This window comes from Diadema antillarum, unplaced genomic scaffold (genome assembly GCF_040938485.1).
Source record: "Diadema antillarum isolate AM-2024a unplaced genomic scaffold, OU_Dant_1.0 scf00000226, whole genome shotgun sequence".
NCBI classification, from domain to species: domain Eukaryota; kingdom Metazoa; phylum Echinodermata; class Echinoidea; order Diadematoida; family Diadematidae; genus Diadema; species Diadema antillarum.
The window spans coordinates 2,857,816-2,876,002 of NW_027271115.1; the positions used below are offsets into that span (position 1 = coordinate 2,857,816).

Below are 18,187 nucleotides of genomic sequence, written 5' to 3' on the forward strand. Positions count from 1 at the left end.
TGTTGCATCTTGCAAAATGCACTGATACAAAGTATATACAGGTAAACATATGCCACAATTCCTAACTGTCCTGTATGTGGGTAATTGGTATGACATTAACATGCATTACATTTTTATTTAGGTGTTGTTGTTTTTTCAGAACTGATTGATATAAAAGAGATTTGTAGGCACAGCATATCATTTGATAAGGTAATGAGAAAGACTGTGCCATAATTCAAACAACGAAGCCTGCTGAACATCAGTGATTTCTGTTTGTAAATACAAAGTATATACAGTACATGTATCTGTGTTCCCTTTACAAAAGACTAGCCATCTAGAAGAGTTGCCTGTCAAATGAATCAACATTCAATTAAAACTGAATCAGAAAACACATATTTGTAATACACATATATAAAGATGATATAAAGAATTGGAAAAAAGAACAAAAAATCATAAGTGATGATATTATCTGATGATCAAGTATACATTTGTAAGTATCCAAAGGATATTCTGGCATGCTATAAAATATGATGAGCTGGATTGAAGCCATATTCCATTGCTCATTCTACAATGGGAGAGAACTACTACATGAGCGCGTCATGATTACAACACAGAGTGATGGAAAACAACAAGCATTCAGAAGCCAACACTAAGTGCGTAAACACATTCTACCAAACCACTCCTACAGCTTGAATACCACGTCATATCTAAATCAGCCACAGCCTGGTTACTCAGGTCTTGGCAAAATGCAGGTACGTACCATCGAGCATGCACAGGGTTGGTCTCTATAATTATGTTGCCCTCTGTAGCAACTCTGAGTATACGCAGAGATGTATATCTATCTATCTGTCTGTGTGTGTGTATGTGTTAGCACACAACATATTTCTGCATCTTTCTCTTTGTCTTGACTCTACACTGTTGGCTTTGGTGAATAGCTACAATATGGATATGTGTCTCTTGTCTATAGAACATCTTTTTTTTTTTCCTTTAATCATTGATAACTGTACACAGGTTTATTGTCCATGATTAACATTAAAAAAATACATGGCTTGTAACATAAATACAAACCACAGAATGTATTCACCAAGGAAAATGAAATACTTGGAAAGCAAAATATGATAGCTTCTTTCTCACTGGAAGTGGAAATATAATCTGAACAATATTTGTTTTTACACAACACTGACATGATACCAGTATATGACATGTTGAAGAAGCATGATGTCATTCTATTGAGCTATTACATGTATACTGAGCTATTGAAAAAAAAAAAGAAGAAGCTAAAAGCAACTACACATCTGATCTACAACACCAAAAGGGGTACTATGCACTAAATGAGTGAATACTATGTACCTTTAAAAAAGATGAGATATGAATGAAATCTTATGAAGATCTGAAGATGAATGAATGAGATCACTAATATCATCCATGGCAGGCATTTTAACATGACGATGTTTGGCATACATGGGTAAAATGACAATGGTAATGCTCTTCCTTCTTTGTTTGTTAGTTTGTTATTTTTTTATTAAGGGGGAGGTTTTGTTTTGGTGTTTTTGTTTTTGTTTTTTTGCGAAGGGGATGCCTTTGGACCACTCTTACTATTTGAGACTGGATGAACAGCAGGTTAAGGGGATTTGGGAGGGGAGATGGGACAAAGGACGGGGAATAGGGTGGGAAATAAAACTTAAACAGACCATGCCAATGGAAGTTTACACACCTCATATTTCTGTGAGAAAGATATGCGTCCAGGTGAGAGATAAAAGTGTGAAGATGAAATGACGGAGACAAAGAAAACAAAAAAATGAGAAAACCTTGATGTCCCTATCAAGGTTATTGGTCATGAAAGTCATGTACAATTGTAAAAAAAAAAATCATCAGCCCCCTCATCTCCACAGCTATTTTCAGAAGGGAGTATTGCACTTTGCAGCAAACATGCTAGAAAATGCTACATTTGATAATTAAAGGACAAGTTCGCCTTCATATACATGTGGATTGAGTGAAGGCAACAATATTAGTAGAACACATCAGTGAAAGCTTGGGGAAAATCCGACAATCCGTTCAAAAGTTATGAATTTTTAAAGTATCTGTGCAATCACTGCTGGAGGAGAAGACTACTACAGTGTATGATGTCACATTAATGTCACAATATAAAGAAAATAAAAAGAGAATTTCACAAAACTTGACTTTTTGAATAAAGTGCACATTTCTTCGACATGTTACTGACTTATGTTTAGGGGTAATATTATTTCCCCTGACTTCTGAAAGAGAGAAGTCGAGTCATAGTGTTCTTTTATTATGTGAGAAAAGCGAGAATATCTTGAATTTTCTTTATACTTTCTTTTGTAGTTGTACTCATATGACATCACAAGCTATAGTAATCTTCTCATCCAGCCGTAACTGAGCAGAAACTTCAAAAATTCATAACTTTTGAACGGATTGTCCGATTTTCCTCAAACTCTCATTGATGTGTTCTACTAAAATTGCTGCATTCACTCAACCCACATGTCTATGAAGGTGAACTTGTCCTTTAATGAGTATTCAGAAATATAAGTCTAGTCTGACACACAAACACTGCTCATCCAAAATATGACTTTCATCAGGATTCTGTCGTCCACTTTATCTTTTGAACACGTTTGTCACAAAAAGTGTCCCCATTAATTTTAGGTCACCTTGAGGTAATTGGATAGACAGCGTCTTTCCTTATCACACCTTCACAAGTAACAGTTAAATACTAGCAGTCCATTTGCAATTCCACATAATTCTCGCCAAAGATGCTCTCAAATAGAAAATTCTATAATTAGCTGGTGACAAGTCCACCAAATGTTTGAAGTCTTCTGCATTGCCCTAAACAACCACATCTGGAACATTTGCTCGCATATTCCATGCATTTACAAACTGAGTTTCCAACATTAAGAAGGAAATGTAATAAATTTTATTTCCATGAGAGGTACCAGTGGAAGAGTAGAATTCAGATCATATTTCTCATCCACAGGCTTTCATCATAATTCTCGTTCAGACGGTGGAAAAAAAATGGGGGAGGACAAGATTAAATGCACACTGTCCTTGAAGCATGCACATACTTGATGTCCAAGTGGAAACAGCTATTTTTTTTTTCAAACTTAAGCATTGTTACAACATAAGTCTGTGTTTTCTTAGTTCTGATGTTGTAAGTCAATAAGCAAAAGAATGCTGGCACACACTGTTCATAAAGAAATCATTCTCAACTTCGTATCCCATCACATCCAGCAGGTTCTTTAACCTATCACGTCTATGAAATTGCCATTTTTAAGTCTACAGTGTCTATTTTTGCTATATAATTTACATTATTCATTACTACATAGTGTTTTTTTTTAATATGGAAGAATACTCTTTAATTTGAGCCACATTCTGGTAATATACAAAATGATTAAATTGGTTGTATGATTATTAAAAGCCTCTACATACAAATTGCTTCATTTATTCCTGATCCTCAAATTGGCAACACATAGTAAAGTAGAGGATTCTGTTGCATTTTTTTTTTTTTTTTTTTGTGCAGATTAGATGAATTTGACTGGTTCTATCAACTCTTTCTCTAGTGTAGGATATGTAGTAAAATTCTGAGTTGCCAAGGTAACAAGTACAAGACGATAATTTCTGCAGCTCAAATAATGGCACATCTAATATGTGCCTTCCATATCCTTCTCACTCAGCCCCATCTGATTGCTACAGTGTAGGTAGTTTCCAAACTAAGCACCACACCATCTGCTTGATAATGTACAGTCACTACCACATCACTGTATATCACTATAATTTGAGCCATATTAGGTGACACTAAATTATCAAGAACAGAGTCTCCCCATGTTATCTATATCATCTCCCCTGTTATGTTACACCACCTTGTAAGTACAGTTTATTATGGACATAGAAATGATAGATTTACAACTCCTTGTGAGGTAGAGTATCAAATTGATAATTAATACACTGCCAACAGTAGCTATTGATTGAAGACACTAACTGCTCTCCCAGACGAGGAATTAATAAAGAAAAGATCACTTCTCAGTCCAACCACATAGACCCATTGGCAGTTTAAAAATAGGGATGATTCAAATGACCCCAAAATTAAATCACTGAAACGAACTGGTTGCAAATCTACTAGATTAGTAGATATCACCCATTTTAATATACATAGTCCTACTTGCTTTTGAAATGCTAGCATGCTCCCTTGAATGTTTAGGAATGACAAATCACTGGAAAATATAAAGAAACTGTCCAGGCACTGTCCATGACATTGCTCATATTACAATTCTGTGTCTCATATTGTTATTCTCAGTTGATCTTTATCTGCTCAAGTGCAGAATGTTACTTTGAACTGGCTTATTGTACTCAAGGGAAGACCATCCCCGTCTAACTTGTAAAATGTAATTGTGGAGGCATTCTACCAGAATGATATGTCTATCATATACATACAACAAAAAAGAAAACTTTCTGGGAGTTGGAATATTGTACCAGACGACACTTCAAATATGACAAAGGTCGCTACTGTGCAAAGTATGATGGGAAGGACGGCGACATTGCAGAGAAATTTGGGCTCATTATACCCCAATTTCAAATGACTACCCCATCTGGTGAACACTTTGCGTACAGATAAAGTCCCCCTGGGTCATTAACACTCTCCATGTCCTTCAGACATTCTTATAGCTGGGGACGGCCCGGTTTTGGGCCATCCAGAAGATATCTGCCGACTGCAGAAGATGAACATGATGTCCCTCCATGGTCAGGGGTAGCTCATCTCAAAATTGTCATACACATGTATATGTAATGCCTCTCTTTGATATGAAGGCATCCAAGGGAGACATCTTGATGAGACTGAGAGGTCTCGCTAATGAGAGCTTCTACCTTAAAGGGATCGTATAGTTTTGGTCGAGACCTAATTTCAGGCTTCTAACATTTTTTGGTGAGATAATGAGAAATCTCTCATTAAATATAAAAGAGCATGTAATTCTATCAACGCTTATTTGATAAAAATTGGTTTTGAAATGGCCGAGATATCCAAAAAAGAGCGATTCAAATAAAGTGTGGAACCCACACATTATTACGATTGCTTTGTTTTACTTTGTTTTTGGATGTTTCAGTCATTTCAAACTTGATTTTCATCAAATAAACTTTGAATTCCTCTTAAAATGGTATGCTCTGTACTATATCATAAGTGTTTTCTTGGTATCTTGCAAAAAGTTAAAAGCCCAATTCTAATCTCCACCAATACTGTACCATCCCTTTAAAGATTCATTTGAAAAATGTCTTCTCTTCCAGTGTCCCCAATAATGGACACGCTTACTTTTCCATTTAATGCATATCTCCAGATACAGGAAGGAGAAGAAAAAGAAGGAGAAAAAACTCTAATATTCATGACCACCAAAAAGCATGCGCAAAGGCATGCCAGGCATAACAAACATCTAATGCGAAGAACTGTTTCCTAACAAAGTATAGTGTATTCGGAATTTATATGTAAATTGAATACTAGTAGCTTGTAACTGGGTCCACAGAAAAAAAGAAAGACATTGATATGAATTACTAGCAACAGAGTGAATTGATTTGAAGAAAGTAATACTATGTAACATCAAAATACCATAAGGGTACAAATCTTTGCTTAAACTGCTTTTATTTCAATAGCAGCAACAAAGTATGATATTGATAATGACAACAATTAGAATTATGCATTCCTTTAATTCCAATCCAATTCCATAGTTTATAATACCTCACAATTTCTACTGCTGCACCCAGACCCATGCTTCATTTGTTTAATTGTGCATGACCCTGCACTACTGACAACAAAACTACATGTAAATTATACCAAAAAAAAAAAGAAGAAGAAAAGATTACTGCTACGTGATGCTTATTCAAGCCAATCACAAAGCAAGTTCTAATTTACCAATCCTCCCAGCGTTGATACATCTACTACATGATTCTTCACATTACACACAGTGTACCCATTTCCATTTGAGGCCCAGCAACACTAAGCAAATAGAGACAAGTACCTCTCAAGCTGGATCACCTAAATTTCAAAATCATTGGCAGATGGAAACATGACGATAAATCTGTATGCATATGGCGCACTGCTACTTGAAACCAGCATTCTGAGCAATTAATCTCTTTTTTTTTTCTTGATAATAAATCACAAATATAAGCCATGAAACAGATGCAAATTGAAACAGGGGAAAAATCCCTAGTCTAAAGTAAGTATTGAAATAGTTGAGAATTTTGCCCCCCCCCCAAAAAAAAAACAAAAACAAAAACAAAAAACACATTTTTTCACACATGATTTAAGACATAATCTCCAAGAGAGCAAAAAGTGCATGAAAATATTACACAACACTTGCTCTGTACAATCCGCTTTTGTAATGGCTGAATCATGTTGATGCATAAGGAAAAAATATCAAACATCGTATGAACACAGAAGTCATTAGTGATTAATGCCAACGACATATATGGTGACAGATTATTTTCAAAAGTTACACACTAAGATGAATTCATGATAAGTCTTACATGTCACTAGTGTGTTCAGATACATTGATACATCTGAACACTTTGTACACAGGTACAGTGCACTCCCGTTATAACGAAATGTTCTGGACCGGCAGTTTTCTTTCGTTATAACGAAATTTCGTTATAACCGAACAAAGACAATATATAACGAAAGCAAGGAAGCCACGCATATTATGATATTCTGTTTGTTGAATACTCGTCATACACTGGATAGCCAAACAAATCAACTTCAGATTATATTGTATTACAATAACGCAAGTTCCCCTCGGAAACTGTGCGTGACACACCAAGCAAACACACAGTTCGCCCATGCAGAGACGCTATAAATGCTTGTTTCGCTACGTATTTTTGAAAAAGATCCTCAATTCGTTATAACGGAGCACTTTTCTTTTGTTTTTCTTTGTCAGTGGCGCTCGGAAAAGACTTCGTTGTAACGAAATTTCGCTATAACCGTGTTCGTTGTAAGCGAATTTTGTAGCACAGACTTTAATGGCGAAAATTGTGGGACCAGAAGTTTTACTTCATTATAACGAAATTTTGTTATAACCGTGTTCGTTGTAACGGGAGTGCACTGTATTGTACATGATGACATTCTACAAATAAATATCAATACCGAGTGATATTGTGATTTGAAATTGATATTTGTAACTACATGTATATACCCCCAAATCATATCTGCCCAACAGTGACATAGAAAATAATACTTCCAAACAAAAACCACAAGTATGATAAACTACAAAAATGCCCAACATATGAAGGGAGTCATGAGCCTAAATACAGTATGATACATGGGTTAATTCAAACGATAACAAAAATGATAACTGAAACTGGAATGTTTCTCTGCCTACTGCTGGATTAAAGAGAAATTCTACTCTGTGTTCAAGTTGACGTTGCCAAAAGGGCTTGATCCAAATAAAGAGAAGGTAAAAAATGTCATTGAAAACAGAAATCAAAGGATAAAGCTTTATACTGATTCTTAAATTTTCATGTGCTTTTGTGAAGTTGCGGGCAAATAGATGCAAGTAAGGCGAGGCCATGATATTACTATAGACAAGTCTTATATCAATTTAACGAAATGTCTTTTTTGGTTCAAGTATAAATGCAATAGAAAAAAAAAAACACAATTGTTGTGTCATGTTATGCTAAAGGCATGTTGATTTTAGAGTAAAAATAACCTTTGACCCGTTGAGGACAAGCTCCGAGTATACTTCAGCAGGGGTCTATGGGAAATGTGTGTTGTAGGAAAATCGGCCCATCCTCAATGGGTTAATGGTGGTGTAGTGGCTAAATCATTGATAAAGAGAATAATTGTCACGTTTGGAATGTTTAAACCGATGATAATATTTTGCAAAAACCATATAAAATCACTTTAACTTGCATTCCTTTACTAATTTCATGTGTGCTAGACATTGAAAAAAAAAAACCTCCTACATTTCTGTTTTGTTCTGATTTCACTCAAAATCTATGTCAACCTTGAAACACAGGGTAGAGCTTCACTTTAAAAGTTCTCCTGTAGTGAATGGCTGAGTACAGGCCTTGAAGCGTGCAGTTCACTCACCTCACAGGTAAAGCACGAAGCCCCCAAATACCAGGGGACATCAAAAGCTTGCATTTCCACAGACTACAGGGCCAAATGTAAAGATGAAGAACACAATCGCATTCAATTGGGCACAATTTTCATTTTCAAATGGTAGACTGATTTCTGGAGACCAGTCTCCCAGGTTACGGCAGCCATCACAGACAGTTTTGACCGTCTGTGATAGTCACTAGTGTAGGTATTCCGGACTAGCTCATCCTGATTTCCAATGTGGAATCTGCCAATTCCAGTCTACATGGTCTGTAACTTCTAATCTCATGTCAGGTTTCACATATTTACAAAAAAAAAACAGTGCTTAGTGTATGTACTTATCAATTTCCAATTTCATATAAGATAGACAATGTCAACCTGTTATACATGTACAGTTATAAACAACCTGTTATATATACACAATGGATTAATTAATTACAATTAATGTGATTTGCTGAATTTGCAGGGAGTCATAAAATATGTTCTCAGCATATCAATGAATTGGTAGACGGATCATAATGTGTTAATAGCGTTTGGGAGTTTACATTTTGCGATGAGATAATATTTCCCTGGTGTACCAGTCAGACCCAGTCGCAGACTAATTAGGAGATTGAGGTTTATACTTAAGATAATAAGAAGGTTTGGCCATTCTCTTCACACATACACTTCTGTTTAATCTGTTTGCAGGTACAGTGCATACAATATTTGAACATCAAAAATGGAAAATCCAAAACAGCTGCTTTAATACTGTGAATAGATAAATTAAGTCCCACCTGCTTAATCATTTTTTGGCTACTTTTCTTCTACGAAAAACATTTGCTTCTCGTTTTCCTACAATGAGGATCATGATACTGCAACATACACAGGTTGAAATCGATTGCAAATATGAGGAAAATATTATCAACCTTAACCATATTGCAATGCCATGATCATCAACACGGGGCAAACACTGCACACTGAAATATATCCAATGTGCTTCAGCACGCCTACTCCTACCTTCAGGTCTGGCAAAGACGTGGACAACTGTAATTCACTCCCTTGATTCACCATCATGAATTATTCCACAGCTAATTATATCCTCAAGACCAAACTCCCATGAGTACTAAGAACCCCCGCTGATGTTGAATGATCCATCGAACAAGAACTGCACCACCAAAGTACAACAGGTGCATGTCCTCCGAATATCAAGAAGAATATTTCTCTACAGATACACAATGCACATTTATATCTATCACCACAATTGATTAGGCATTATATTAGAGAACACAAAAACAGCTGTTTATTCACACGGCAGATTACCTATTGTGAACAGTAAATGTAAAACGTTGACAGCACATCCGGCTGGTCCCAAAGAGAAACTGTATGGAAATCAGGACAGCACACGTGGCTGCTCTAATTTGCATAAATTATGCAGACCCCTCCATTGCAAGTTCAGGTGGTTCTTGCCTTGATTTTGTTTTTCCTCTCTCTTTCTTTTCTCCCATCTAGTATAAGCCTGTGAATCGACACTTGCCATATATGAAAGATGATGTTTACTACTTGAAACGGGAATCCACGCCAGTCGACGAGACTTTCAGTCGCGGCTTGTACTCTGGCACACCAGGATTTGTATTTGTTGGCAAACAACTCAATTCCGCTCAGAAAGTCCACCAACTGTTCCTTTTCTTGCTCTTATAATTATTTAGGCTCGATATTAGAAAACAAATCAATGACTGGGAGGCCTTCTGCTTTTGACATTTACACATGTATTCAATCTATTGGCTGGGCAAACACGCCTGAACAAAATAAACTAAAAGGGGTTATATCGGGCATGGGGGCACTTCACATCATATAAAATGCCATGCCATTGCGGTATATACAACACACTTGAATATCTAGGGAAAGATTTGAATACTATGTCAGCTCAAAAGAGCAAGCTCCAGTGCATACACATTGTATTTGCATCATTATAAGGTTAACAGAAGGTAGAAGAGGACTTTATCATTTTTTATGAGAGTCAATACAAAGATTCACCCTTTTTATGCAAGCTTGCCAGCCCCTGAAGGCCAAACAGAGCACACTGTATACCAATGAACAGTGAAAAACATATAGGAGGCAAAAAAAGTATTCTTTTTTTTAAAGATGAAATTATTCCATAGCAAGAAGCATACAGCACATGATATACACTGATGCATAAAGAAAAACATTCTGAGAGCAAAAATAAAAGGAGGTAAAAAATGTTGTTGTTTTTTTAATGTAACTGCCATTTATGACATTTGTTATAATTTGCAAGGAAACAAAATTTAGAAAATTAACACCTTTCATTTCAAAACCATTTTCTTTAATTATTTTGAATGAAAGAAAAATAAATATTGAACATGGGGAAGACATATCAGTTGACAGCTATATGGTAATGTATGCTAGAAAAACATGGGTAGGTTTTCAATGCAGCCATGTTGAATAGTTTTCTCATTCACTACACTGTACAAGCAAATATCTGTAGCTTGCAAGAATCTCACAAAGTAATTGAAGTTGCCTGTCAAACATGTCCTCTTACAATGAATGTAGCCCCGAGGGACAAGTTACCCATGTGCAACATTAAAATGCTTCCCTCAAACTCATATTCCGGACAGGGCACTGACTACCAGTAATCTTGCATTCTTCTTAAGCATCTTTATAGCCATTTTCCTCGAGACATCATCCCCTCCCTCCCCCCTCCCCCCTCCCCCCACCCCCACAGCAAGAATAGGACACTCCCACTGGACAGTGATGCCTGAAACGGGAGAGATTCATATGCAGATTTTTAGTCATCCAACATCTGGCAGCATTCTCACACATGAAATCTAGCAAAAGTGAGAGAAGATGAGAAAAAAGATGGAGCTGCACAAATCACACACTACGAGAGGTAAACGTCATGGGATGCCAACAAATTGTAGCATGCCATTTTTAATAGGTGTATCTCACACGACTATAATTGGAGTGATATATTGTAGTGGTGGGGGGGGGGGGGGTGAGAATTTGACTAGCTGAGTGGGACCATCTGGTGTAGAAAACTGCCTGCATTTATCATCATCTTCATTTTCTTTTTCTTGATAATTGATCACAACAAGAGAAAAACATTATGTTTTGCTTTTTGTATCACCCAAATTGTACAAGAGGTATTTCATAACTGGACAAGTAATATATATCGCAATGGATCAAGATCATTTTTAAAGACATCGATATGTCATAGTTCCTTATTAGCAAATCTCTCGGACGGACACCTAAAGGCTGTTCACGACCATTTTGAAAGCAAGAGATGCAAACTAGCATGTTAAATAGTACTTGCATTTTTTCCAAAACATTGATTTGTCCATAAATTTAAAAAAATAATAATAATAAATCACATTCTCCACACTGCTAGGGCTGAAAAAAAAAATCTGCAGACTGTAAAACATACTAAAAGGAAAAAAAAAATCTGTTAAGGCAAAGTCATATATTGCATAAGAAAATGAGAAATATCATTTACATGTATTATGCCTGTGTAATTCCCATTCAGAAAAAAAAAAAAGATCTCCTGAAAATGTATTATTTGTGCATTTTTTTAATGAAGAGAAACATTCTAAATATTGTGCAACAACAAAAAAAAAACAGTCATCCAAAGTCCAAAATGATACATTACATTGTAGTTGGCAGCTCTGCACTACCTACATCATCATGTACATTGTAGGTCTCTGCATTGTACCCTTCAGACATCCATGATATATGCACAAGTTCAATTTCTAAGCTTACAAGTACATCTAGTACAAACTCAGATATCATGCTCATGAAGCAAACACTTATTTATTGCTCTGTCCTCATAACAGCCATCTACCATAGCAGATAGCTAACACACAGACACCCATACAGACATATCAAACGCTGTAAAGCTTTTGCGTCCTACACGGTCTCATCAAACAGTAATGCACCATTTGCTTCCTACATGTACTCCCCAGTTTCAGATATTTGCACTTACATCATCATAACCAAACCAAACAAAACAAAACAAAAGAAAACCACAGCTGAGGTCACAACAACAACAACAACACCAACAAAAACAAAGTATTACTTGGGAAGACAATGAACATTGTGTAATACTGTTCATAGCATTTTTCATTGGTGTACAATCAACAGACAGATTGCCCAAATCCATTCGCCCAGTTGTCTGTGGCATCAAAATCTCGCTATCGGGCAAGTGAAATGAATGGCAACTTGCTTGTTCAAAAGTATGGGACCATTACCAAAATGCCCACTTGGGCAAGTAGGAGAAACATACATACATGTACATATACATAGGAGAAACATTTTATATATATGCATAACTGAGGCAATTAAGGGTGACACATTCAATGATGTAGCTTCCCTGCACTTGTCTATATTACTATAGCTTGTGGCCTTTTTTGGCCACAATCATGGTTGTGTATATAAAGAAAGTCATTTACAAATATCGGAATCTGGACATAAATTAGAATTATGTAGGTAGTCTAATCAATATATGAATGTAAATAAATCAGAGTAAATACTGAAGATCACACATGAATAAAGGATAATGATTCAAACTTGTGGCAGTTTGAAGGGTATCTGGATGCCACAGGCATGAAGCTCTATGGGTATATGACTACATCTACATACTCATAATACATTGATGAAATCATACATACCGAGTCGCATAGCCATATGGAAAGACTTGTGTTCTTACAGTAATGGTTCACATGGTATTACCTGTGCATGGCTTCTCAGTGTATAGGCTTCTGTAGCTGTTGGTCATGTACACCTGTAACTGGATGGTGTGTGTGCAGCAGGTAGTGGATTGGGGATTGACAAGGTATTTGGTATTGTATGGGCTATATGGCCCATGACTGTTTATTGGTTTGTGAGTGTGTTGTTGTGTGTATATGTGTTGGTTTTTGTGTACATATTTGTGTGTGTGTTGTGTTCATACCTTCAACTAACCACATCCACCTTACAAGCAAAGAAGATGCTAATATACCTCACACTTACACATTGTACTTGTATTTGCAAAGTAAAAAGTGCGGGAAAGCCATGTCATTGGATGTATCGCCCTTTATTTGCTCACTTATACAAACAGCGTACACCTTTACAATACACGTAAAGGATGTTATTCACCACAAGGTCTTAGGACGATACATCTTCATGAAAAAATCCCTATGCCATACAAGGTTGGACTTTTTACATCTCATTGTAGTCTTGATCTTCATCTTAGGACTAGTAATGTACAAGCAGTCATTTATCAAGATGTCCATCCAAGTGACAAACTCTCTCCTGTATAGAAGTACTCAAAAAAGGTCTGTACAACTTTAATCAAGTGATTAAATGCCTCACTAAAACAACCGGCCTGGAAGCAACAAAGAAAAATATCACATACATTGTGATGATGACTCCAAAAGCGAAGCCCATTTAATACTGTAAAGGGAAATGTACCCCAAATATACATGTGGATTGAGTGAACGCAGCCATATTAGTAAGACACATCAGTGAAGTTTAAGGAAAATTGGACAATCTATTCACTGATGTGTTCTCAATCTATGTATGTATTTGGGAAAGTTCCCCTAATAACTCTCTCAAATCTACCATTGCAAAACGTATAGTGACACTGGCAACAGTAATGAAAGAGTGAACTCGAGACAAATTTAGTGCTGCAGATGGAAAGGACAGACATCAAAAGACTTAGACGTGATAGAGGGCAGCATGTTAATTTAACGCAGAAAGAGACGATGGAGGCAAGAAACAAGAATCTGTCGAAGCTGAGGAAAGAAAAAAAGTGGGGGACAATGTCAGAGAGACAGTGACAAGGAAGAGGTTTTACCTGGATGAGTTGGTCCATGTCGTCCACCTCCCCCGGCAAGTCCGAGAGCGAGTTGAAGATCTGGGCCGAGTTATCCAGGGCTAGAAGATCCTCCTCCTGAACAAACGACAATGATGGTAGGAAAATAAAAAATAGCTCAAAGAGGTTGGGAGAAATGTGGTGCAGATTTATGCTTAAATTGGGAGGGGGGGGGGGATAAACATAAACAAGTTTGGCAACATTCCCAAGTCAAAAACAGGAAATTAAAAGAAGGTCTTCAGTGATATGTTTATGTCACACATGTATCTTATTAGGCGATTATATTTTTTTCTATCAGGGAGGCTTTCTTTTTTTTGAGGGAGTGCAAGAAATATATATGTTTATATAATTTTGTACACATTTTTATATATGCCTATATACATATTTTCCAGGGTGTGCAAGAAATGTACATTCATATACTCTTGTATTACATTGTTTGTTTTTGTAATAGTAAAAAAAAAATGTGGTATTAGAAATAATATTTATTTGAATTGAAATAGCTTACTGCAATATCAAGGAGACTGGGGAGTTCTGTACACACAATGGCAGACCAACAATCAAATATTATTATAAAGGTAAGCCTGAGAAGTAAATCAAAACTGATGGAGGAATCATACATTCCCATGAAATTTCTGCACAAGTTTTATGTCCATACATCTAGTGTGCACCATCTATACTCCCTGGGAATATTTCTTAGCACTGTATCTATATTAAGTCCATGATGGCATAAAATATTTCCTGATGCAACCATGTAGGATGCTTCAAAAAATAATGAAAAGAAAAACAGATATCCAAATAAAATCAATATCCAAGGCAAATACAAATATTTATCATCATTCACTATCAACACCAAGACAAGCTCTTTCAGTTTCATAAATTTCTTTGCATCATTTCACACCCTATTACATCATATACTGTACTCCTTTTCACATTATGGAATTTCACACAATTACACTCCCTTTTAAACCCTTATACAATTGTACTTCTTATCACATTTCAACAGTCTCTTTAAACATAATGGTATACATACTTTTGAATAATCTTACCCTCTTTCACATTAACTACATACCCATTCATATAATTATGCATACTTTCCATCATACACCTTTTCACAAAAAAAGGACCATTTCACATTGTTACTCCATCTCAAATCATTGCATTACCCTGTTATGTCATGTCAAATTAAAAATTATAACACACTCTTCACACATAATTACATGCCCCTTTCATACCAAGGACTCCACCACCGCCCCCCCCCCCCCCCCAACTTAAACTTATCACATAAAAGCTCACTGACCTTCTTTTTGAACATGGCAAGTGTGACCTGGAACAGCACGATGGAGCCCTCGAAGAAGAACATGTCCCAAACTCGCAGTAGGACCTTCATGTGAACCACCCCGGCGAAGGCGGTCAGGAACCAGTGGAGTGTGATCAGCGACAACTCTGACCAGCAAGAACAACACAAAAAATATCATTTTATTGATTGACTGATTGATTTTTTTTTTGGACAAATATCAACAAAAAGAGGAAAAAGTGTGAATTGGGTGGTCCAATAGCAGTCTCAATGGCACGCTTCACATCTGACTTCATTCTCTGACCCATTTCTCCATGGCAACACACACAGAGGCAGTAAAAATATACAAACATCTGGGCTTGGTGTCCGGTGAGAATGACATTCTTGTAGACAAGTTCAAACTACCAACAAGATGGAGTCCAGTACAGTAAACTCACAAACTTTTGCACATTTGATTTAAGAGAATTTCACCTGTAGATCTCACTTCAATTTAGAACCCCATTGGTGAATTTTGATGGGGGAACTTAGGTGTATAAACTCAAACAGTACTTACTTGTTACTACATTTGTGATAGCTCACACTGGCAGGTTAAAGGCAAAAACAAAAACAATAATAAACCTCCATGCAAAACTTCTCACATTTACATGAATTAATTTCTGATTGGCCTGAACAATTGTGAAAAATACCTGTTGTCAAAGCTGAGTGCATTGAAAAAAAAATATCTGGGCCCTTCAATACCAAAGGAATCTATTGTTAATTTTCCTATAATAGTCCTGAAACATACACACAAACACACACACACACACACACACATATACATACATGCACATATGAAATGTAAAAATTATGCAAAGGTTAATACTAGCAAAAGAAGGAACGGTCGATCACTGCTCTTCACATTTTCAAGAATCAAATAAAGATGTTTAAATAAAAAATAATGCATGTCATGATGCATGTACGCTCCAAGGTTTTGCATCAGTATCCATCAGCATGCCAATCCAGGAGGCCACATTTCTATTCCCATTTTCATATTACCCCCCCCCCCCCCCCCCCCCAGGTTTGGTCTAGACATGGACCAGGCTAAGTACACATCATGTACAGCATGGTCTGGGGCTTGGTTTAAGGGGCCCTGAAATCCAAAATGCATGTTGATTTGTGTTGATCTATGATACCCTCAACATCACTTCTGCGGTGAAACAAACATCGAGAAACATACCATATATTTTTTATGATTTTTCTTCTATTTTTCTTCAGAATACTTGGGAAAGCCCACAAAAAATCCTTCCAAAAAAATATTCTTGAGATGACCTCATCTGTCAATCATTGCTAAAGCACTGAAATGTTTAACAAAAGACACTGGAATGCACCTTCCTCTCGACTCAGCATAACTTGCATGTTTCTGTGATATTAATGTGACTAACAAAAGACATGGCAAAGGACTCAACTCAAGAATATTGGTTTGGAAGGATTTTTTGTGGGCGTTCCCAAGTAATCTGAAAAAAAAATAGAAGAAAAATTGTTAAAAATACATGGAATGTTTCTGGATATTTGTTTCACCACAAAAGTGATGTTGAGGGTATCATAAATCAACACAAAGCAACATGCATTTGGATTTCTACCCTCAACCCAAGCTTTTGTGTGCATTTGGGGAACCTACTTGTACACATAGTACATTTCTTCAATATCTATTTTCTACTTGTCCTAGTTTAGTGATCAACTTAAAATTTTGTATTTTTGTGGTGATTATTTCTGTTACGGGAACTGAATCTGAAGCCACAAAGACATCAAGCTCCAACCTGATCCACTACAGACAGATCGGTAGCTGCCAGTCTGATTCAAAGACTAGTCTTAACCCACTGAGGACGGTTTGATTTTGCTACAACACGCATTTCCCATAGACGCCTGCCCGAGTATACTTGGGACTCGTCATCAACGGGTCAAATGTCCTATGAATAACAGAAACACTTCAGACTGAGACCGGTAGCTGCAAGTCTGATACAAAGACTAGTCTTCAATGCCCTCTGAATAAAAGAGAGACTCCAAACTGAGAAGCTTCTTTAGTGGACACTGGGCACTGTCTCCCAGTATTTCCTCACAGGAATACACTACAAGCCTGTGAAAAGAAAACCAACACTATTACAAAGCTATTAACTGAGAACCAATTAACATGTAAAATGGATACACAGTACAGGAATAAGTCATAGACACCCTTTAATCTGCCTTTATTCCTGTGTACACAAGCATCTCAAGGATTAGCAGGAAAAACAGTTCAGATACTGAAGAATGAAAAGGGCTTGGAAAGTTATATTGCTTTAAGGTTCACTGGTCTGTGAAAGCAGGTTAGTACCCCACTTAAGCTGCAGAGTGGAGGTGGGGAGAAGGGTTCGGGTAGGGGACTATGGAAGATTCCAATTCTTACTGCTGAAGGAAATACATCTACAAGTACCAATGGAGACTTTCAAAACTCGTTTCTGGTTCAGTAAGTTTTGTTGTTCCCTATTTCTTTTCTTTTCTTTTTATGAGGGAAGGGGAGGGAAGGGGGATTTCACTCTTTCACAAATGTCTCTTCGAATGATACTTTCTTTGAATATCAAACTATTTCTTAGCCATTTGACAAGGGCTTGCATCACTGTTGCCCTTGGTTATTATAAACTTGGGTTCTTGTGATTAGCCTCATTTCAGCCATGCTTAATTGTCAGACTTAACCACGAAGCCTTGTCAAAAGGCTAACTATTTCTGGGAGAAAAACAAAAACAATCCAACCCATAAGAATTTCAGTTTCAAATCAGCTCTAGGGAAAAAAAAAAAAGCTGACTCATGTCTATTCCAGTTTTACACCAAAAGAGTAAAAATTCTCATGAGAAATGAAATTATCTCTCCATTATATACTGAACTCACACCTTATAATTCATGTGTTACTTTATATTGCCATGGATGGATGTTATTAACACAGCACTGTATGATTTGTGTGGAAACTTAATAAATA

The 18,187-nt window shown here is 36.6% G+C and overlaps 1 protein-coding gene across 1 annotated transcript in view; it reads right to left on the reverse strand.

The window, feature by feature from the left end:
* Nucleotides 1–18,187, reverse strand: part of LOC139724744 (small G protein signaling modulator 3 homolog) — a 103,889-nt gene that overhangs the window by 35,135 nt on the left and 50,567 nt on the right. The window contains exons 10-11 of the mRNA XM_071635867.1: nt 15,205–15,350; nt 13,890–13,985 (exon numbers count right to left, since the gene is read on the reverse strand). Coding sequence (XP_071491968.1) covers nt 13,890–13,985; nt 15,205–15,350 — 242 coding nt within the window. The remainder of the gene's footprint in view (nt 1–13,889; nt 13,986–15,204; nt 15,351–18,187) is intronic.